General features: G+C 47.0%; 1 protein-coding gene across 4 annotated transcripts in view; it reads left to right on the top strand.

Moving 5' to 3' along the window:
- SH3PXD2A (SH3 and PX domains 2A) overlaps positions 1–19,202 on the top strand; it is a 235,174-nt gene that overhangs the window by 44,029 nt on the left and 171,943 nt on the right. For all 4 annotated transcript variants that reach the window (XM_038578696.1, XM_038578699.1, XM_038578695.1 and 1 more), the window contains exon 2: positions 10,008–10,088. In XM_038578696.1, coding sequence (XP_038434624.1) covers positions 10,008–10,088 — 81 coding nt within the window. The remainder of the gene's footprint in view (positions 1–10,007; positions 10,089–19,202) is intronic.

Genomic DNA, 19,202 nt, shown 5'->3' with positions numbered 1-19,202 from the left:
GGAGCACCTGCTGGTGCAAGGTGGTCAGACCTGTCTGCTCTGATAAGCTGGCTTGGAACCAGAGGGTGGTGGCACAGTTGAGGGACAAAGGTACAAAGGTTCAACCATGTGCTTTCAGGAACTCTGAAAAGCATGGAGTGGGGACCACATCCAGAGCTCTAGAAACCCAAGGTGGGTTTCTTTCAAGACTCAGGGCTAATTGGTGCCTCCAGAAACTTCTAGGGGAGAAGCTAAAATTCTAAGTGCAAAAGGCCATGCCAGGTACTTTGAAGGCAATGGGGAGCGGGGGTGGAGATGAGAAATGAAGGTCACAGTTATTGAGCAGCTACAGTGTCCCAGGCACTGGGCTTTTGTGTTCTCATTAATCCTCACAGTGAGGCAGTTATTAGCACCCTTATTTTATGGATGGGAAGTAAGGCTCAGAGTGAGTAATGACTTTTCATGGAGCCGATCTGATGAACTCAGATCATGTAAAATAGAGTGCTGGTCCCCATGCAGCCCTCCTTACCTGCCTGCCACACGGGTGACTTCAGGACTGAGAGATCACCCACCCATGAAGCAACCCTTCGACAGAGCAGCAGATTGAAGCATGAGGGCAGACCTTTGTGGCAGGGACTCTGCCTTGTTCTGGGTAGTCTGGTGTAGTTATTAAGAGAATGAGGTGGTCAGGCTATTTAGTCAATGCCACATTCTAGGCCAAGCTCCATGACCTGCCACCACCAGTATGACCAGGTAGATCCATTACCTCTCTAGGTGTCTACATTGACTAGAGATAATAACAAGGATTAAATGAGATGATCTGAATAAAGTGCTTAGCAAAGCCTGGAATGCAGTAAGTGCTCCATGAAGTGGGCCTGGCTATTACTGTTCTTACTCATGAAATCGATAGTGTGTGCATATAAGAAAAAGGTGTCTAAGAACAGACTCTCTTTGCTGTTTCTCTTCTAGTTCTGGGGATTATATACACAGAGCTTTGACAGCTGAACCTTCTTTTAAGGTCTGGTCCGTGTAGGGTTTGTAAATCCTGGGAGCTCCTACTTTAGACACTCATTTCCCCTCCAGGAAACAAGAAATAAAGAAGAAAAAAAGCCTCCGACCCAGACGGGCCTGCCACAGCTCGCCCAGTCTTTCAGTGGGCTGCTCCTGAGGACAGCCATTGTCGTCCTGGCTCCAGACAGCACTTAATGTTTGTGCTTCTGCTTTCCTAGGCCAGTGCTGGTTCTGCTACTGGTGTGCACATGTGGGGGTGTGTGCGGGTGTGTGCACGCACATGTGCACATGTGTGCATCCTCATCCATCAGTGGCCCTGTTTCCTACTTCCCATTCTCCTTCTGCTCCAGTTCCTGGTGTCATGGTTCATGTGTCAGAGCAAAGGGAAAGAAGTTGGTTGACACCATCTCTATTCCTGGGTATCTGAATAGCTAATGTTCATTAGCTATTAATGTTCATACCTGCCGTGTGCCAGGTCCTGTGTTGAGTGCCCCATGTCCATCATCACATTTAATGGGAAGCTCTCATTATACACCACACTTTGCAGCTAAGGAAACTGTGACTAAGAGAAGCTAAGACACTTGCCCAAGCCCACACAGCAGAGAAATGTTAGAGCTAAAATTTAAACTCATCAAATGTTTTCAAAACTGTCTTCCTCTTCCTTGGTGCCAACACTGCCCTTGGTCCTTTCTGAGCCTTACTTTTTGGCACCCCATGACTCCATCTTGCTGTTTCCCTACTTGATTTTGTCAGATTGAGATATAAGGGCCTGGAGGTTGGGTCATTGCCTCATCTTTAGCTTGGCACAAAACTGGGTACTAGGTGAGCATTCACTCAACATTTGTTGGTTGTTTCATTCCTTCACTTACTTAAGGGACATTAAATTAATATCTCTTAGGCGTAAAGTGTCATGCTGAGAATTAGGATGCCATAATCTGCCTTCAGGGAGCTTCCCTTCTAATGGGGAGATATAGGGTTAGCTCGACGAATCCTCGCAACAGCCCAAAGGTGAGGTGACTCTTGTTATCTCCACCAGTAAGTGTAGATACAAATAATATGGAGGCCTTTTCCAGACTCTCTTGCCTACCTAGTGCCCTTCGACTTAAATTAGTAATCAAGGCCCAACCATGATCCATGCAGACAATAGCAGGCACCCACACTGAGTGTGATGGGTGCCCACTAAATACTCTTGAAGGTGTTTGATAAGGTACAGGAGCCCGCTGACTGTCCCCTCTCCAAATCCCTTTAAAAAGCCCTTCATCCCAGATGAGGGCCATGTGGTGCAGACTGGCCGTGGTGGCAGTGGCTATGTTTCCGTGGCTGGGGGACAGGTAGTTCTGAGAGAAGCATTCTGCAGCTTTCCGTGGCTGGGGGACAGGTAGTTCTGAGAGAAGCATTCTGCAGCACACGCCCCGTCCCTCGCAGATCCTTCCTGGGGCCGCTTCAGCTGCATTTACTGTGACTGGCACATAACCACGAGGTCCAGAAGGGCCTGGAGTAGGTTGATCTGAGGACTGGCCATTAGCCCTGTGGCCAGTGCGTACACGTACATGCTGGGGTGGGGGAGGCACCCTCCACGTCCAGGCTTCTAGGTAGTGGTTGTTCCCCAAATCTGCAGCATCACCATCTTCCCCACCCCAAGAACAAGCACTCACCCTAGAGGAGGGTTTGGAGTTTTAATAGGGCCGTACCCTGAGAGTAAGCAGAAACTTTAGTCAGGTAGCCACAGGCTATTAACCTTGATCTTGCTGGTGGGGTTTTAGGTTGGCAAAGGGCCTTGCACTGAGCCAGCTGTATTTGTAGTCTACCCTCAGACACAAGGGATTTGCTTCTGGGGGCGAGGGGATAGTCCCCAGGTGTTGCTGCCAGTGGCCTCTTTGGTGCTTCCAGCCCCATGGATTTTCACTCAGTAGATCTGTCAGTTAGGCATCATTTCGGTATGTCCTGAAAACTGGCAGGTCTGAGGAACTCCAGGGCTGCTAGGGAAGATGTTTACTGCCCTTGCAGCTGGGAGGGACATACTCAGCCGTGTGGAATAGGCAAGGACACAGCATTAGACAGGAACAACCCTATGCTGGGTTGTTTTGAGCCAACAATTAGCAAATAAAGGCAGATATAATAACTAGCTAATTGTAGGAAACAAACTATGGGTGCTGCAAGAGATGGGTACAGACTTGCTAGGCTAGTGGACCCAGGTCAGATGCTGGATTCTGGGGCTTTCTGTCTGGGTACAGTCAAGAGGAGTCATTGACACCATGGCCTTCACTGCTTCCTGTGGGACTCAGTGGGCCCCCTGCAGGGAGGATGGGGGCATTGGCCCAACATTTGGTATAGCTGCTTACACTAGGGGCAGCAGCCCTGGGGGTCCTCTACCTTACCAGGTAGTTTGGACCTCAAGGATTAGTCTGGCCTAGTTTGCAACTGATGTTTGGCTCCTCCTCTCCCTGGAGTAGGGCATAGTACATGGGACCCTTGAACCGAGGGTTAGAGCTGACTGGTACTTAGGAGGGCTGGCGTCATCTTCTTGGAGAACTTGGCATGATGAACTGCTCTGGCCAGAAGCCAGAGCAACAATCATGTCCCCAGATGTAAACTCCCCTTTACTGGCTGTGTTCATTCAGACTTCTGGGGCCAAATCCTTTAGTATTTGTTCTCAAATGTTAAGCCATCTAGAAGATTTGCGGGGAGTTGAAGAGCTGAGTCCTGAGGAGGCATTGAGACCTCAGGACTCTAAAAAGCAGTGACAGCCCACCCAGGGGAACAGGGTGCTGTGTTCTGGCCAGAACCACTGTGTATGCATTAGAGTAAAGCACCCCTTTCTCTGTGTGCCTGCAATTTCCAGCCAAGTGTACAGTTGGCGGTGCAGGGTGTAGGTTGGATTTCAGCTCCTACTTGCCCCTTGGCTGAGCAGTCTTGTGCAACTATGAACAACTTGTGCAACTGTATGCAATGGTCCTAGTCCCAGCCACCTGATGCACTATGGTGTGAGCAGGTGAAGGAAGACTGTCATTGAGTTTCCATTTGGCTTGGGGCCAGGGAAGCTGGCAGAGGTCCAGAGAAAATAAGACCTTCCTTAGTAAACTGAGCCACAGTGCCACGAAGATATAGGGTTTCTTCCATAGTTCCTAACTCCTTGCCTCTAACCGTACTTTTTGTCAGCACAGGAGCAATAGATATTTATTGGCACTTTCCAATTAAACGTGGGATAGGTCCTAGGACTTCTAAGAATGGTTGCACCATATCTTTGGGTTGTTCATTGGTCACAGCCCCGGTCTGATCCTGGATGTCCCTCCACGGGAACAAGGCTGGGCTTCATTCTCAGTGCTCTGGAGTTAAGCTGTGAGTCTGATTTGCATCATGGCTATTTTCTTGTTGAAAGGAGCAAGACTTGGAAGCTGTGGAAGTGTTGGAAGCCTCAAACATTTCTGGGCCTGGTGAGCTGAGTGGATGGAAGGTGGCCCAGAGTGAGTGGGCTGGTGGGACCAAGGCATGATGCTGGGTGTCTCCCAAGAGTTTCCGCAGTTGTATCTGTGGTGGAGACCCTGATCTGTAGAGGGTAAGCAGGGCAGGTGGATGTGAGACTGTGGAGCTGCCTCTCTGAGAGAAGCTGGACGCAGTTGCTGGTCAGCAGGGAGGCCTCCTAGAGGCCTGCCATCTGTCTGAAATGGCCAGAAATGGGGGAAATAGAATCCATGGGTTTTTAAAATCCAGAAGTAAGGAAAACGCCACCCAGGAAACATAACCCCAAGTAAAGTGTGGGGCAGCAGGATGTTTAATTGCAAACCTTTCTTGAGAACCAGCTGCAGGGTAATGTTATCTTGGCTGCTCCTGCAGCTAGAGGAGAATTTATCTGGGCCCCTCACGCAGTCCCAGTAAACAGAGCTGGCTTTCTCAGATGACCTCTGCCCTGTCCCCTTCCCCTACACCTGCTCTTTCTTGGGGGGTTTATTGCTAGGGTTTCCAATGCTGACAGGGCCAGCTCCGAGAGGCTTGAGGAGCTCATTGTGGGAAAGCAGATGGGCCAAGGGGGAGGGATGGGTTGGGCTGGAATTTTGCATATCCATACTCATCTGGAATGATAATCTAGGATGTTTAATGTTTGGAGGAAAGCAGACAAGTCCTTGAAAGAAGCTGCCCAGATGAAAGAAAGGGGTCTGGAGACTGTCCTCAGATTTCTGGGATTCTATTTCCAGGAGGTCTCTGATCATTTCCTCAATTCTTTTTTTTTTTTTTTTTTTTTAAGATTTATTTATTTATTCATGAGAGACATAGAGAGAGGCAGAGGGAGAAGCAGGCAGGCTACCTGCAAGAGCCTGATGCGGGACTTGATCCCGTAATGTCAGGATCATGCCCTGAGCCAAAGGCAGATGCTCAATCGCTGAGCCACCCAGGCGTCCCGATCATTTCCTCAATTCAAGATTTAGACCGTTTGTCCAGGAGGGAGGCTGGGGGGCCTCTGGTAAATCCTAAAAGTCTGGGAGAACCCGGGATGGGGTTCATTTCCACACTGCTGCACCTGAGTTGCCTCATGCTTGCTCATGGGGTGGGAAGTGGGGTACAAGATGTTATCAAGAGTAATCGTTCACCCAAAAAGGAAAGAAATGTGTTTTGAGGGGAAGCACAGTGTATTGCAGCCTGGTGGCTATGGCCAGCAAGGATCACAGGGACAACTTCTGCAGCCCTGCCCTCTGGCTTTTCTCCAGAGGCTTGTCTTTGGTGTGGGTTCAGATCAAGGTTTAGATAAAGAGATAGTTCTCTAGGAAGGGAAAAGACTATTTGGAGGGTGACGGGGGTGGGGTGGGGGGGTGGGGGGGTGGTACAGAGGGGAGGGGTGCTCTGGTGGTGCACTGGGTAGCCCTAGCCTGGGAATTTCAAGATCTGGGCTCCTGTCTCAGCTCTGACACTAACAGGGTGAGCACACTTGCCATGGTAGCCAGCATAGTGGGGCAGGCCCGGCAGCCCCAAAACTTGTGCCCATCGAATAGAAGAGGAGCCTGAGGGTCTGAGAGTCTGGGCCAAGGTCTCACAGCCAATAGGGATGGCCCTGAGAGTGAAACCTAGGTGTGACTGACTCTAGAGCATGTACTTCTTCCTTAGCAAATCACCATCCTGGGTCTGAGTTTCCTCCTCTGCAGAAGGAGAGGCCTCCCAGCTGCCAGAGGCTGGGAGTCTATAATTAATTCTCCCTGGGAGGTGAAGGGAAGCCCCTAATTACTGAAGAAGATGAAGCATGGGTCATGGTAAGCCCCAGTTAAGCCCTTACTCCAGGCCCTGCTTGGTTGGCCAGGGAGAAAGGCTGCTGTCTAATGGTCTGCAGGCTCTCTCCTGGGAGGGCACTGCCATTTGGGACCTCCTTATAGTGTGTCTGCCCAGGCAGAGGTCAGGAAGGTAGCACCTGGCCATGTATAGCATCTGCTCCCTTCCCGGGACCTGTGTGAAGGGTAGATGTAGCTGGCAGGATTTGGGGGTCAAGGAGCCAAGAGTCAGCAGGGGGAATGGGGTAGGTCATAACCCCAGTGAAAACGCCAGAGCATCTGGCCACAGTCAATGAAGCCACTTGTGTGTGAGGGTTCCCTCTGCATTTGTCTGGTTTTGTAGCATTCCTGACCACTGACTTCTGTCTGGGCCCTAAGTTCTGTCTCTTCTTGCTCTCATAATTGATGTGACTCCCCCATGTTCCGCTAGGCTTATCCCCTATGCAAGGGGTACAACAGACTTTTAGGCCACCCAAAGATTTGTTAAGAAAGGGGCACCTGGGTGGCTCAGTGGTTGAGCGTCTGCCTTCAGCTCAGGGTGTGATCCTGGGGTCCTGGGATCGAGTCCCACATCAGGCTCTCCACAAGGAGCCTGCTTCTCCCTCTTGCCTATGTTTCTGCCTCACTCTCTGTGTCTCTAATGAATAAATAAATAAAATATATTTTTTAAAAAGGATGTCTTTCAGTCCTGATTAAGTATTTTGATTTAAATATCCACACTCTGAAATTTACATATAGGAAGCTAGTCCAGTGTGATGAAGAGCATGGTGTTTGGGCTCAGCCGGACCTGGGTTCAAATCCTTTGCTCTATATTTTACTAGCTGTGTGACCTTAGGCAAGTTACTTAGCTTCTCTGAACCTCAACTTTCTCCTGTATAGAATGGAGATAATAATGGCAGCTACATCACAGATTAAATGAGTAAATGCTATGAGTGCTTTACACTGTGCTGGCACGAAGTGGCCATTATCTAAATGATTTCTACCTTTTATCGTATGAGATATATGTTTATATCCCTATCTATTATAATAGTAGTTTATTTTGAGTTTGTGAACATAGGGATGGCCTTTCGCTTTGTGTTCTTTCTTATCAGGATCACATAAAACATGTCATCAGTACCTCATGTCAGGGTGGCAACCCTCACTGTTTGCTTTGTTTTATGGCCCTCTCCTTGGTTTCTATTCAGAATGAACATTGCCCAGAGCGAGGTGACCTCTGTGATGGGGCTCGGGTGGGGGAGAGGGGATTGAAGATTCAGAGCTCATTTGCTTAGAGGTTAACTGAGTAGCCAGACATAAAGCCCTGTATCCCTATGTGCAAAACCCTTGCTGTGGACTGTGTTCCCCCCAAATTCATATATTGGAGCCCTAATCCCTAGCATGATATTTGAGGTAGGGCCTTTGGGAGGTGACTAGGTTTAGATGAAGCCATGAAGATAGAGCCCCAGTAGTGGGATGAGTGCCCTTAGAAGACGAGGAGGAGACTAGAGCCCCTTCTCTGCATCACATAAGAATACAGCAACAGGGTGATCATCTGCGAGTCAGGAAGAGGCTCTCACCAGAAATCTTGATCTTGGATTTGCAGCCTCCATCACTGTGAGAAATAAATGTCTGTTGGTTAAGCTGATGGTATTTTGTTACAGCAGCCTGAACAGACTAAGACAGCCCTGCTCCAGGTATCTGGAGAATTCAGCTACCCTGATGCCAAGGGATCTAAATGCTCCTGCTCTTTGCTAGCATTCCTTCCTTCTCACAGGGGCTGAGACCCCTGGCTTCACTGGACACTTTGTTCTCACTGGTGGAGTCCCCACAGATCTACTGAATCAGAATTACTAGACAGGTGCCTGGAATCTGAGTTTTTATGAAGCTTGCCAGGAGATTTCTTTTTTTGTTTGTTTGTTTTTGTTTTCTTTTCTTTTCTCTCTCTCTCTCTCTCTTTTTTTTTTTTTTTTAGATTGTATTTATTCATTTGAGAGAGGGAGAGAGAGAGAGAGAGAGAGCATGATGGAGCTACAGGGAGAGGGACAGAAGGAAAGGGAGAAACTAACACCCCGCTGAGCAGAGAACCCAATGCAGGATTCCATTCCAGGACCCTGGGATCATGATCTAAGCCAAAAGCAGGCACCTGACTGAGCCACCCAGGTGCCCTTTGCCAGCAGATTCTGATGGACACCCTAGCAAAGGAATCATAATTGTGGATACAGCCACTCAGTCTCTTTGAAGTAGGGGTCTCACTGTGTCTCAGTGCCGTCCCTTAACCTCAGAGATGTCACAGGAGGCACCAGAGGGGAAGTTCAGCAGAATAGCCCTGAGAGCATTGAGGGGACCCCTCCCTCTCACTGTGTCTTTGGTGTGTGTTCAGGTACAAGAGACAGAAATGATAGGGACAGTAGGCCAGATTGTGGGGCAGGGGACTTTCTCCTCCATCCAACAGGCCTGCCCATCTCCTGGTCCAGAGAGCCTTCCAGATTGGGTTGAGGCACCAGCCTTAGAGAGCCTGAGTACCAAGTGAAGGTGACATTAGGAATGGGGTCCTGGAAATACCTTCATTTCAGACAAGTTTACAAATGTTACATACACTAACATCTGTCCTGCAAATCCACCTCTCATCCAGAGGGTCAGTTTGATTGTTCAGTGCAGTAAAATGTTTTCTGAGCACCCAATCCATTCTGTGCCTGGCTCTGAGCTAAGACGTAAGAATACTGGGATGAATTGCACATCTCTGAAATGCTTATGGTCATCTGAAGTGCTTGACAGAGTGGGTTCTGAGGATCAACTATAGCAGAAGTGATTTGTTAAAAGTATAGATGCCCCATTTTAATAAATGTACCACTTAAGCAGTGGGAGAGGGCAGTGGGTGTATGGGAACTCTGTACTTTCTGTTCAATTTTGCTGTGAACCTAAAACTGCTAAAAAGCATGCGGGTGGCTTAGTCTGTCTTCGGCTCAGGTCATGATCTTGGGGTCCTGGATTGGGCCCCATGTTGGGCTCATTGCTCAGTGGGTAGTCTGCTTCTCCCTCCCTGCAATGCCCCTCTCCTCCTGCTCATACTCTCTCTGTGTCTCTCAAATAAATAAAATCTTAAAGAAAAAGCCTTTATAAAACAAAATGAAATAAAATGTAGATGCTTGAGTTCTGAAACCCCAGATCTACTTATGCAGAATTTCAGAGAGTAGGGCCCCAGCATCTGCAATTTGGGAAGACCTTTTATAGAATCTTATTCACTTAAAAGTTTGAGAACTAGTGGAACCCCAGTTTATGTTTGTTATATAAAATACATATAAATGAAAAGAAGGAGATTAAAACCACTTGTAATTCTGATTTTCTAAGATAATCATCCTTAGCAGTTTACTGGATATTTAAATAAATGTGTGTAGCATCTACATACAAATGTGTATAGTGGGGATCCCTGGGTGGCGCAGTGGTGTGGCACCTGCCTTTGGCCCAGGGCGCGATCCTGGAGACCCGGGATCGAATCCCACATCGGGCTCCCGGTGCATGGAGCCTGCTTCTCCCTCTGCCTGTGTCTCTGCCTCTCTCTCTCTCTCTCTGTGACTATCATAAATAAATAAAAATTTTTTAAAAATTAAAAAAAAAAACAAAAAACCAAATGTGTATAGTGGTATGTGACACTGCTGGGTCATGGGGACAGACGTAAGAATGGTCCTGGCCATCGGGCATCCACAGTCATGTTAAATGGTGCCTGGTACAGCTTGAAGCTCAGCCTTAGTAACCCACTCATTTGCTCTTACCTTTTCTCCACAGGTATACATCATCAACGTGACCTGGTCCGACTCCACATCCCAGACCATCTACCGGAGGTACAGCAAGTTCTTTGACCTGCAGGTAAGTTGGTCTGAGTTCAGATGGTACCCAGTTTCACCTGTAGTAGCCTGAGTCTCTGGTGGGCTGGCCTCTCTCATGTCCTCACTCATCTGAAGAACCCCTGTCAGAGCTCTCAGGGTCAGCAGTAGGTCAGAGCAGAGGGACAAATGAGGAAACCTCGCCTGTCTAGCTGAGCTTGGCTCAGTTTTGGATATTGCAAGCAGACACCGGGTTTTGTTGGCTTCCTCTGATGGTTTTAACAGTCAAGCTTTGTCCCCTTCCTTTGCCTGGGGGGGTAGGAAACCAGGGTGGAGAGGCAAGAGAATGGCTGTGGGTGCTGTGTGCATGAGCAGACATGTAACTATAAACATCCAGGGTGAGACGCAAGCCACCACATCATTGTAGGCAAAGAAAAGCAAACACACAGGAGAGACAGAAACAGAAAATAAGCAGTTTCTTGAGCTACATACACAAACTGGGCATACCACTGTGTCTGTCTAGCCAAATGAGGCTCTTGCTGCCCTGTTTGTACGCTTGCATGGTGTGTGCAACTCTCTAATATACACAGACATGTTCATACAGCTTCTCTTGCAGTCACCTCCCTTTTTGCCAACTAATTTGGTTAGACTTCTTTTGGTTACAAGTGATAGTTTTATACTCCTACTGGCTCAGACAAATAGGAAACTTGGTTGGAAGGATATACCAGGGAAAGCCATGCAGTTGACCAAATGGTGAAAAGGAGAGTGAGTTACTCTCCTCCAGAAACATCTGAAACCACAGCTGCTGTCTCTCTCTCTCTCTGTGTCTGCTCTCTGCTTCTCTCTGGCACTGTCCTCAGATCCCTGAGGAACTTGGCTCTCAACAGCTCCCAAATTTCATATCTTGTGCTTCCCAACACCAGAGAGACTGACTATCCAAGCTTCAAGTTGAAAAATCCCAGGGAAGACTTGGATTGGCCTGATTTGGGTCAGGTGCCCTCTCTGGACCAATCAGTGTGGCCCAGGGTAGAGGGTCATGTAGTACAGACATGACCAGCAGGGGGCCTATGCCTCTGGATCAGAGTCAGGCACCAGACAAAGCAGGATCACCATGAGTTGAACAGCAGCCCTTCCAATACCAGGAAGGGGAAACAGAGGTTCTAGATTCTTCCTTAGAGCTATAAGCCTGGTGTAGGCCAATAAAAACACAAAGAAAAGACACCCACTCCTGACCCTCACAACCAAGGTTCACTCCTTCATTTTCAGGCTTTTGGTGGTGAGTCATCTTGGAGAGGCCAGGCCTGCATGTTTGCCCCCAAGTACCTGACTTTATCCCATTGTCCTTATCACTCTACCTATGGGATGAGCCAAAGGTGAGCCAGCTTCCTGTATTACAATAAAAGGATTTACTTAATCTTAATCCAACAGTATGAGATGGAAATCCACTCCTTACCTTCCTGCCTCTTCCTCCCTTCACCTCCCCCATTCCTGTCCAATCTTCTTGGATCCTTCTGGTATAAACTGGTGGGATTTGCTGATACCCCGTCAATGGATGTAGTGTGCTGGACAGGAAATGATAAGTTAGTTTGGGAGACGGAACCCTGAAAGGACTCATTGATGAGCCAGAGAGGGTCTGAGAGCCAGCGGAAACTCTCAAATCAGAGCTTCCGCCCCCCTTCTGTTCTGCTCTCTTACCCCCTCTCTAGTTACAGAACCTCACAAGAAAGGAATGCTGTTCCCCTTACTTCTTTCTTGCCTGGAGGGCTTATTTCCTGTGTGTTGGGACACACAGCATGGAGCATCTTGTGCCATGTGCTGGCTCCAGCTGTAAGCATGGCCAGGCCTATCTACATGGGTCATTGCCATCCTGTAGATGCAGTTTGGAAAGGGGTTGGGATGATTCTTTGGAATTTAACTTTTAAGCCAAGCATAGCATCTTTGTAAACCCATTTTACAGAACTCATGACATGATGACTTTTAGTGGTGTTCATTTTGGAAAGCCTTTCTTATTTGTCAAGGTTGCTGATTTTAATATGGCAGCTCCTATAGAGGAAGAAGAAATAGCATTGCTAATCCTATCTCTGGTCATTGGTGCCTTCGCCACTGGGCTTTCTGAGCAGCTGTGTGAGAGAGTGGCTTAGAGCTTAGGCACTGGGAACACATTGCCTAAGACTGGTTACTGGCTCTGGTTCTGTGTAACTCTAGAAACAGTCCTTAACTTCTCTAGGTTCTGTTTTCCCATCTGTGGAATGAAGATTTAAATAGTACCCACCCGGTAGGGTTGTTGTGAGGTTTAAATGAGCAAATCTATCTGAGATCTTTGGGAATGGACAATCCCATTGCACGTACCAGGGCAATTGGCCCTGAGGAGGTGGCAGGTAGGGGGAGGCAGGAGCAGAAAGGAGGAGAGACAGTGTCTCTTTGATGTTACCCATGGCATTAATGGGTCTCTTCCCCAGCTCATGCATAGCACTGGGGAAGAGAACCCACAGATAACTCAGTAACTGCCTGTTGTTCTACCCTTATCTGAAGCCTTAGGACTATATACAGAGCTGGTCATTTATCTCGGTATTCTCCTGTCTCCCCCATGCCACCCATACTCTTTACTTACTGGCTACCTGCTCCCTTTGAGGCCCTGGAGTAGGATCACCAGATAAAATACGAGATGTCCAATTAATTTTGAATTTCAGATAAATAATAATAATTATTATTTTTTACTATAAAAGTGTTCCAGGGACAGCCCGGGTGGCTCAGCGGTTTAGCGCCACCTTCGGCCCTAGGCTTGATCCTGGAGATCCGGGATAGATAGGCTTCTCCCTCTGCCTATGTCTCTGCCTCTCTCTCCCTTTCTCTCTGTGTCTCTCATGAATGAATAAATAAAATCTTAAAAAAAATAAAATAAAATAAAAAAAAATAAGTGTTCCAAATACTGCATAGGATATACTTATACTAAAAAAAGTGATTCATTGTTTATCTGAAATTCACATTTTATTGTGTGTCCTGTATTTTCAGTTGCTAAATCTGGCAGTCTTACCCTGCTGTGAGTAGTGAGGGTGGAAGTATAAAGATAAATAAGTCAGGCAGGCTCAGGGTAAGAGTAGACTGGCCTCCAGCACATTTTGCACTTCTGCAGGACATAAGTGACACAGCCTAAGGAATGCTAAGTTAAGAAGGACAAGTTCCCTTCCTTCTAGAAATCTGGTGGGAGAAGTAGACTTTAAAGCAACAAAGGCCGCTGTAGATGAAATAAATGCTAGATTAAGGGACAAGCAAAATGCTGTGGATAGAGAGGAAGGAAAGAGCATTCCCCTTGGGAGGAGGGAACAAAAAAGATACCTGTATGGTTCTGATTGGGACAGTAGCCTAAAGTGATATAGCCCCATACCTCCATGCCAGTTTGGGGATCTTTGGTTGTTTTTTTGAGAATTATAGTTATTGGCCTAAGTATGTCCCTAATTTGTTTGTTAATTTGTTTATTCATTTATACCTGCATGCCTGCCTCCTTCTGTCCATTTGTCATCATCCGTCCATCCATCCATCCATCTATCCATCCATCCATCCACCTACCCACCCTCAATCTATCTAATCTAAGTGCCTATCTTCTATGTACTAGGCAGTATGCCAGGCTCTGGGGATTTATTAATGAGCCAAAGCAGATTTGGTTACTGCTTAATTTATGGGACTTATCCCTTAGTGAGATAAGATGGGTTTTAGTTAAAAAAAAATTATATATATATATACTATTTCAAATGCTACAAAGAAAAGTACCATAAAGATACTGCAGAGAAACCTTATACTCTGGGATCAAAGCGGGCTTCTCTGAAGAAGTTGTATCTGACAGATCAAGGAGTTATTTTCTCTTCTTTTTGAGATCAGGGATTCTTTTATGCTTCTAATAAAGCAAAAGACTCTCTCCCCAGACAGATGCATGAGTGTACATAGATAATTCCAGTAACCTTTTTGGTCATTCATACCCCCTGAAATCCTTCCAAGGACACCAGGATAAGACCCCCTTTCTCTCCCCATATCGTCTGCCTTCAGCCTTCAGAGCCAGTGGTTTTGTCTCCTCCACACAAGGGGCTATGCCCTGAATGTGGCCCCTCTTCCTGCCCACTGGCAAGCCCCGGGTACAGAGGCTTTATACCTGTGCTGCTCACTGTGGTCGCTGCTCGCTACATGTGGCTATTAACATTGACATTTAAATTCATTAAAAAATTATTAATTTAAAAAAATTAATTAATTTTTAAGAATGAAATTAATTTACTTTCTTGGTCATACTTGCTCTACTGTAAGTGCTCAGTAAGCCACAGTGTCTAGTGGCTACATATGGAGCAGATATAGAACTTTTTTATCATGACAGAAGTTTTTTTTGGACTGTGCTGCTTTAGACCACCTGGGACCCGTAACAGGTTTGATCTGGCTTTACGCCCACCCCAGAGGGTGGCTCTGCCACCCTCCCAGGCCTTCCCCTGTTGCCCTCGAAAATCTTTAGGGCCCCAACAGGAAGAAGGAGACTATGCACCACCATGATCTGACCCATCAATAGAGCAATTCAATTCAACAACTATTCCAAACACTTCTGGAAACCAGGTCAGTAGCCAGAGAGGGCTCCTAAGGGCATTTCAGATGTTAAGTTGGGAATAGGGAGAAGAGAGGCTCTTGGTCTCCATGTGGAAATTGATTTCTTCTAAAAATAATCCACCACTCAGCCTATCTGACTAGGAAAGGGACCTGTCCTGGAGGGAGCTGTCTGGGACAAGGCCTGATGTTGAGGCCTGTTTGGCCATAAAGCACTTGGATTACTCGGAGGTGCAGTTAAGGGGAGAAGGAGGACGGTGAAGGGCCACAGATGCTCTTAAGTTGGCTTCTCTCTGGCACTGGACCACCTTTCCAGCCTCTGTAAATGTCCTTGCACAGCTCCTTCACTGTTAAGTAGCACCCACCGGGGAAGGACCGGAAGGCTCTCTGAAGGTCCGGCTCCACCGAAGGTTGTTTCACAATCTGACCTACAAGGCAGTGGGCTGCAGTAATTGCTCTGCAAACATTGGCTCTATGCTGCTGCTGGCCTTTTAGTCTGAACTCCGGCCAGTGAGCGCAGAGGGTCAATATTTGAAGAGAGCCAGGAGAGGCCCTTAGGCTTCCCCCACACTGCTTGCAAGATGGAGTTAAGAAGGTTGTTCAGGATTGCTCATGTGCTCTAAAGGATTTAGCTTGTTTTGAAGAGGTTTAATCTCTCTTCCTTATTCATCTCTCTAGACTTTCCACCCACCTACCCCACCTAGAGTTGTACTCACTTTCTAGCTTTCAAATAGCCGGGCTCACATGGATGAACAAGACTATAATCCCTGCATCATTCATTACTGGCCTTGGGACGGGTGTGTATGCATGTGGGGGCGTATTCTGAAGTCATCTGTAGAGCATTACAGGATCACTGCATTTTTAGAAGGATAAGAATTCTATTCTATTCCCCTCACTTGGCAGGTAAACATCTGTGTTCATCTTTCTACTTATTACACTGATAATGTGGTTTAGTTTTTGTTTTGTTCAGCTTTGTTTAGTGTAGTCCAAAGCTTTGCTGTAGTTTGGTTTGATGTTCAGAGCAGACCTCAGCTGAGGTCAGACTGGAGGGACGGAGTAGGGGTAGGAGATCTTGATGTGCACCAGGGGCCAACCTGACAGCAGAAAAGGGGAAGGGAGAAGTAGCTCTTCTGCAGTCTCTTTTAATCATCAAGGCAATCTCTGTGTTGTTTGAAGTCTTTGACCCTAGAGTAAAAGCGGCGGGGCAAAGCCTGGGGAAGTAACTTGCCAAGTTCTAAGAACAGTTTTGTTCCAAGGATTGTAGAGAGTTCCAGTGCTGGGCATGGCAGTGCAAGCTCCAGCAATGCGGTGAGCTGTGGATCATTGTGATTGCTCACATACCCTGGACAGAGAACATTGGTCTTGACTGAGGTCAGTCTCCAGTCCCAGGAATGTACAGAGAACCTCACGTTGTTTGCCATGGCAACAATGGGAAACACCGTGACCATTCACAGAGGGTCGCTAAGTAAATGGTGGTATTCTCATAGCACTTTGTACAACGGTCAAAACAAACAAGATTGATCTCAATTCCATGGATAGATCTCCAAGAAACATTAATTTTTAATGAATGACCACTGCGGATTTCAAACAATCTGGCATTTTTGCAAAAATAACAGCAAGATGTGCTTTTGCAAGGACATATACAGCCTAAGTATATAAATATTCTTTAAAGATCTGGAAGGATGCACTTCCAATTGGTAATAAAGTTATCTCTGGAAGATGATTGGGGACATCAATGAGAAGAGGATCTTGGTCAAAGGGAAAACTTACCCTTATTTTTAATGTTTTACCTTTTTTAAAAAGGAGAATGTATTCATGTATTATTTACAATGTTAATTTTTTAAAAAAAGATTTTATTTCATGAGAGAAACAGAGAGAGAGAGGCAGAGACATAGGCAGAAGGAGAAGCAGGCTACCCACTAGGAGCCCGATGGCGGACTCAATCCCAGGACCTAGAATCACGCCCTAAGCTGAAGGGAGATGCTCAACCGCTGAGCCACCCAGGCATCCCACAATGTTAATATTTAATAATTAAAAAGATGCCTATGGGAGAAGGTGGGAAGAGTGGGAGGTCTAAAATAAAGTATATGTCTCATGGTCATTATAGTATAATGGGACAGAAAACACACAAGTAAAAAAATTAGACAGGAAGAGCATATCTAACAAAAGAAAGAAAATGACAATAATTGTTAAAATCACATTACCTCATACTTCCTGAACCATCATTCTAAATCATTCCTATGGAATGTAACTGGTTAGAACCCATTACAACAAACCCCAGAGACCAGTTCAAATTATCTTGTCAAACTGGAATCTTGTATTCAAATATTGCTCAAAACACACTCAGAGCTGCAGGGTCCTGGGTGCAGGGCAGGTCCTCCATAGCCAGTATTATTGGGGTCCAAGGCCAGCTCCAGCCCTTACTAACTGAATATAACCTTTAGGTGAGTTCTTTAACCTCTCTGCACGTTGGTTTTCTCATCTGTATAGTGAGGGTAATGCAAATACCTGCCTCATGGGGTACTACTAAGAATGAAATAAGTCATGTAAAGAAAGCCCACAGAGTAATGACCAGCCTGGACACTCTGGACAGAGAACCTGAAAGCTCAGCAGGTAGGGCCACAGGAACATTAACTCAGGAAATAGCTGGAGAAGCCCACTCCCCATGCAGGTGGAAGCTTCTTCCTGTGTCCCACTGATAATAGGCCTCACAGTCATCACAGTCATCCCTAGCTCAGCCTGCCTCCAGGCAGGTGGCAGTGTTAAGGGTTTCCTAGATTAAGCTCTCCACCTCTAAAAAGCGATTACCAAAGTACCTCCCTCCCCAAAACACTGTTAGGAAAATAAATAATTATTAGTCGCTCTTTTTCCTTGCTCTTGGAAGGAGGCATCTTTTAGATTCCTGATGTAGCACATGGGGAATCCGGGGGAGCCCTCTGGGGATTCCAGTAGCTCTTGGGAATTCCATGGCTGGCTTCCCTCCCCTCAGGGAGCTGGCTCCTGCTTTAACTACTGCCTTTCATCTTGCCCCTGTGGCCTGAGGGTGAACTCCAGCTTCCTCTCACTCCTGGTTTCTCCTCTGCCAGGCTCTACTGTTGGTGGGGGTGGGGATGAGGGAGTGCTAAGGGTATCTGTTCTCCAGGGAAGGTTGGGAGAGGAAGGCTTGGTGAAATGTTACTTCCAGGCCAGCTCAGGATGGAATGAATCCTGGGCTTCCTTGGTACCCCACTAGTGACCCCTTCTTGTGCAGCTTCCCTAATCCTGTGGTTTCAGAAATAACCCTGTATGCCTCCCAGGTCCAGAATAGATGGAGAGGGGGGTGGGGTAATGGTGGTGGACTTGGGGCAGAGTACAGAGGGGGACAGCCTCACACAATGGTGTATAAAGGGAAGTAAGAGGAAAGAGCTTGGGCTCTAGTGGAGCCTGCCATCAGAACTTTCCAGCCAAGTAAAGCCTAAAGATACAAAGAGAAGGAGAGGAACTCCTCTGACTCTCTGAAGCTGCCCAAAGTTGTGGGATACTCACTGTGCTGCAGGTGTCCCTGGGAAACTAATCTTTTCCTATACAGATAAGTAAACTCCATCTGTGAGCACCTTCTTTGGTACCTGTGTGTATTTGCAAAGGGTGTTCTTAGCAAATGGTCTATAGGTGACCCAGGCACATGCCTCCCAGGGAGTTCAAGGGACACAGGCCCTCTCAGATGAGACCCTCACTTGTGACTGCACCACAAGGCCGGGAGCCATCTCTGCCCATTGCTAATTGTTCATTCCCTCCCTGTGCTGGGGTGGGATTTTCACAGGGTGAGGAAGCTCCTTTGTAGACATGGGAAAAATTGTAAGAAAAGCTAGAATGTCCTCTGGATATTAAATCTTGGCATTATTTCCTTGTGTGTAACCTTCTGGGTGAAGTCTTGTGAATACGGATGGATGGAGACAGTTCAGGAGGCCACCTGCTCTTCTAGCAACAGTCCTACAGGGCTGATGAAAATGTGTCTTTCAAGGAGAGAACTCCACAGTGTGCCAATATCACAATACAAGAAGTACGTGCTTGCCAACCAGTGTTAACCATGCCTGCTGGGTGGAATTGTGAGTTTTATAACCAGAAGGCCCTTAGAGATCCCCTACCAGGACAATACATATCTAGAGGTCACACTGCCACTTTCCAGCCTCATGCCCACAACAGACATCATTAACTGATCATGGCATGTTCCCATCCCACATCTATGGCAGACATTCATCGATCATGAGCTCAGACATGGTCTCAGAATCCTTCTAAAAAAACGAAACCAAATACCTTCAGAGAGAGACTACCTGTCAATTGGCAAAGGCACCTTGAGTGAAAATTCTTGGTTACCCTCTGATGTAGTCTTTTTCCTTTTGCTTGACCGATAAAGAAGTGAGGCTGCAGCAGGGGAAGTGACTTGTCCAAATTACAAGGCCATTGAGTGACAGCAGGACTAGGACTCAGGCACCCTAGCCTCTAGTTCATATGAGTCTGGAATTCTGGCTTCCCATCCAGAAGTCCTCTTTCAGTTTTTGGCTGAGGAGGATAAGAGCACCCTGTTGCATCACTGAGAAAG

Source organism: Canis lupus, chromosome 28 (assembly GCF_011100685.1).
Source record: "Canis lupus familiaris isolate Mischka breed German Shepherd chromosome 28, alternate assembly UU_Cfam_GSD_1.0, whole genome shotgun sequence".
Classification (NCBI taxonomy): Eukaryota; Metazoa; Chordata; class Mammalia; order Carnivora; family Canidae; genus Canis; species Canis lupus.
Note: the sequence above shows the minus strand (reverse complement) of the source record. Positions and strands in the feature narration are given on the sequence as shown.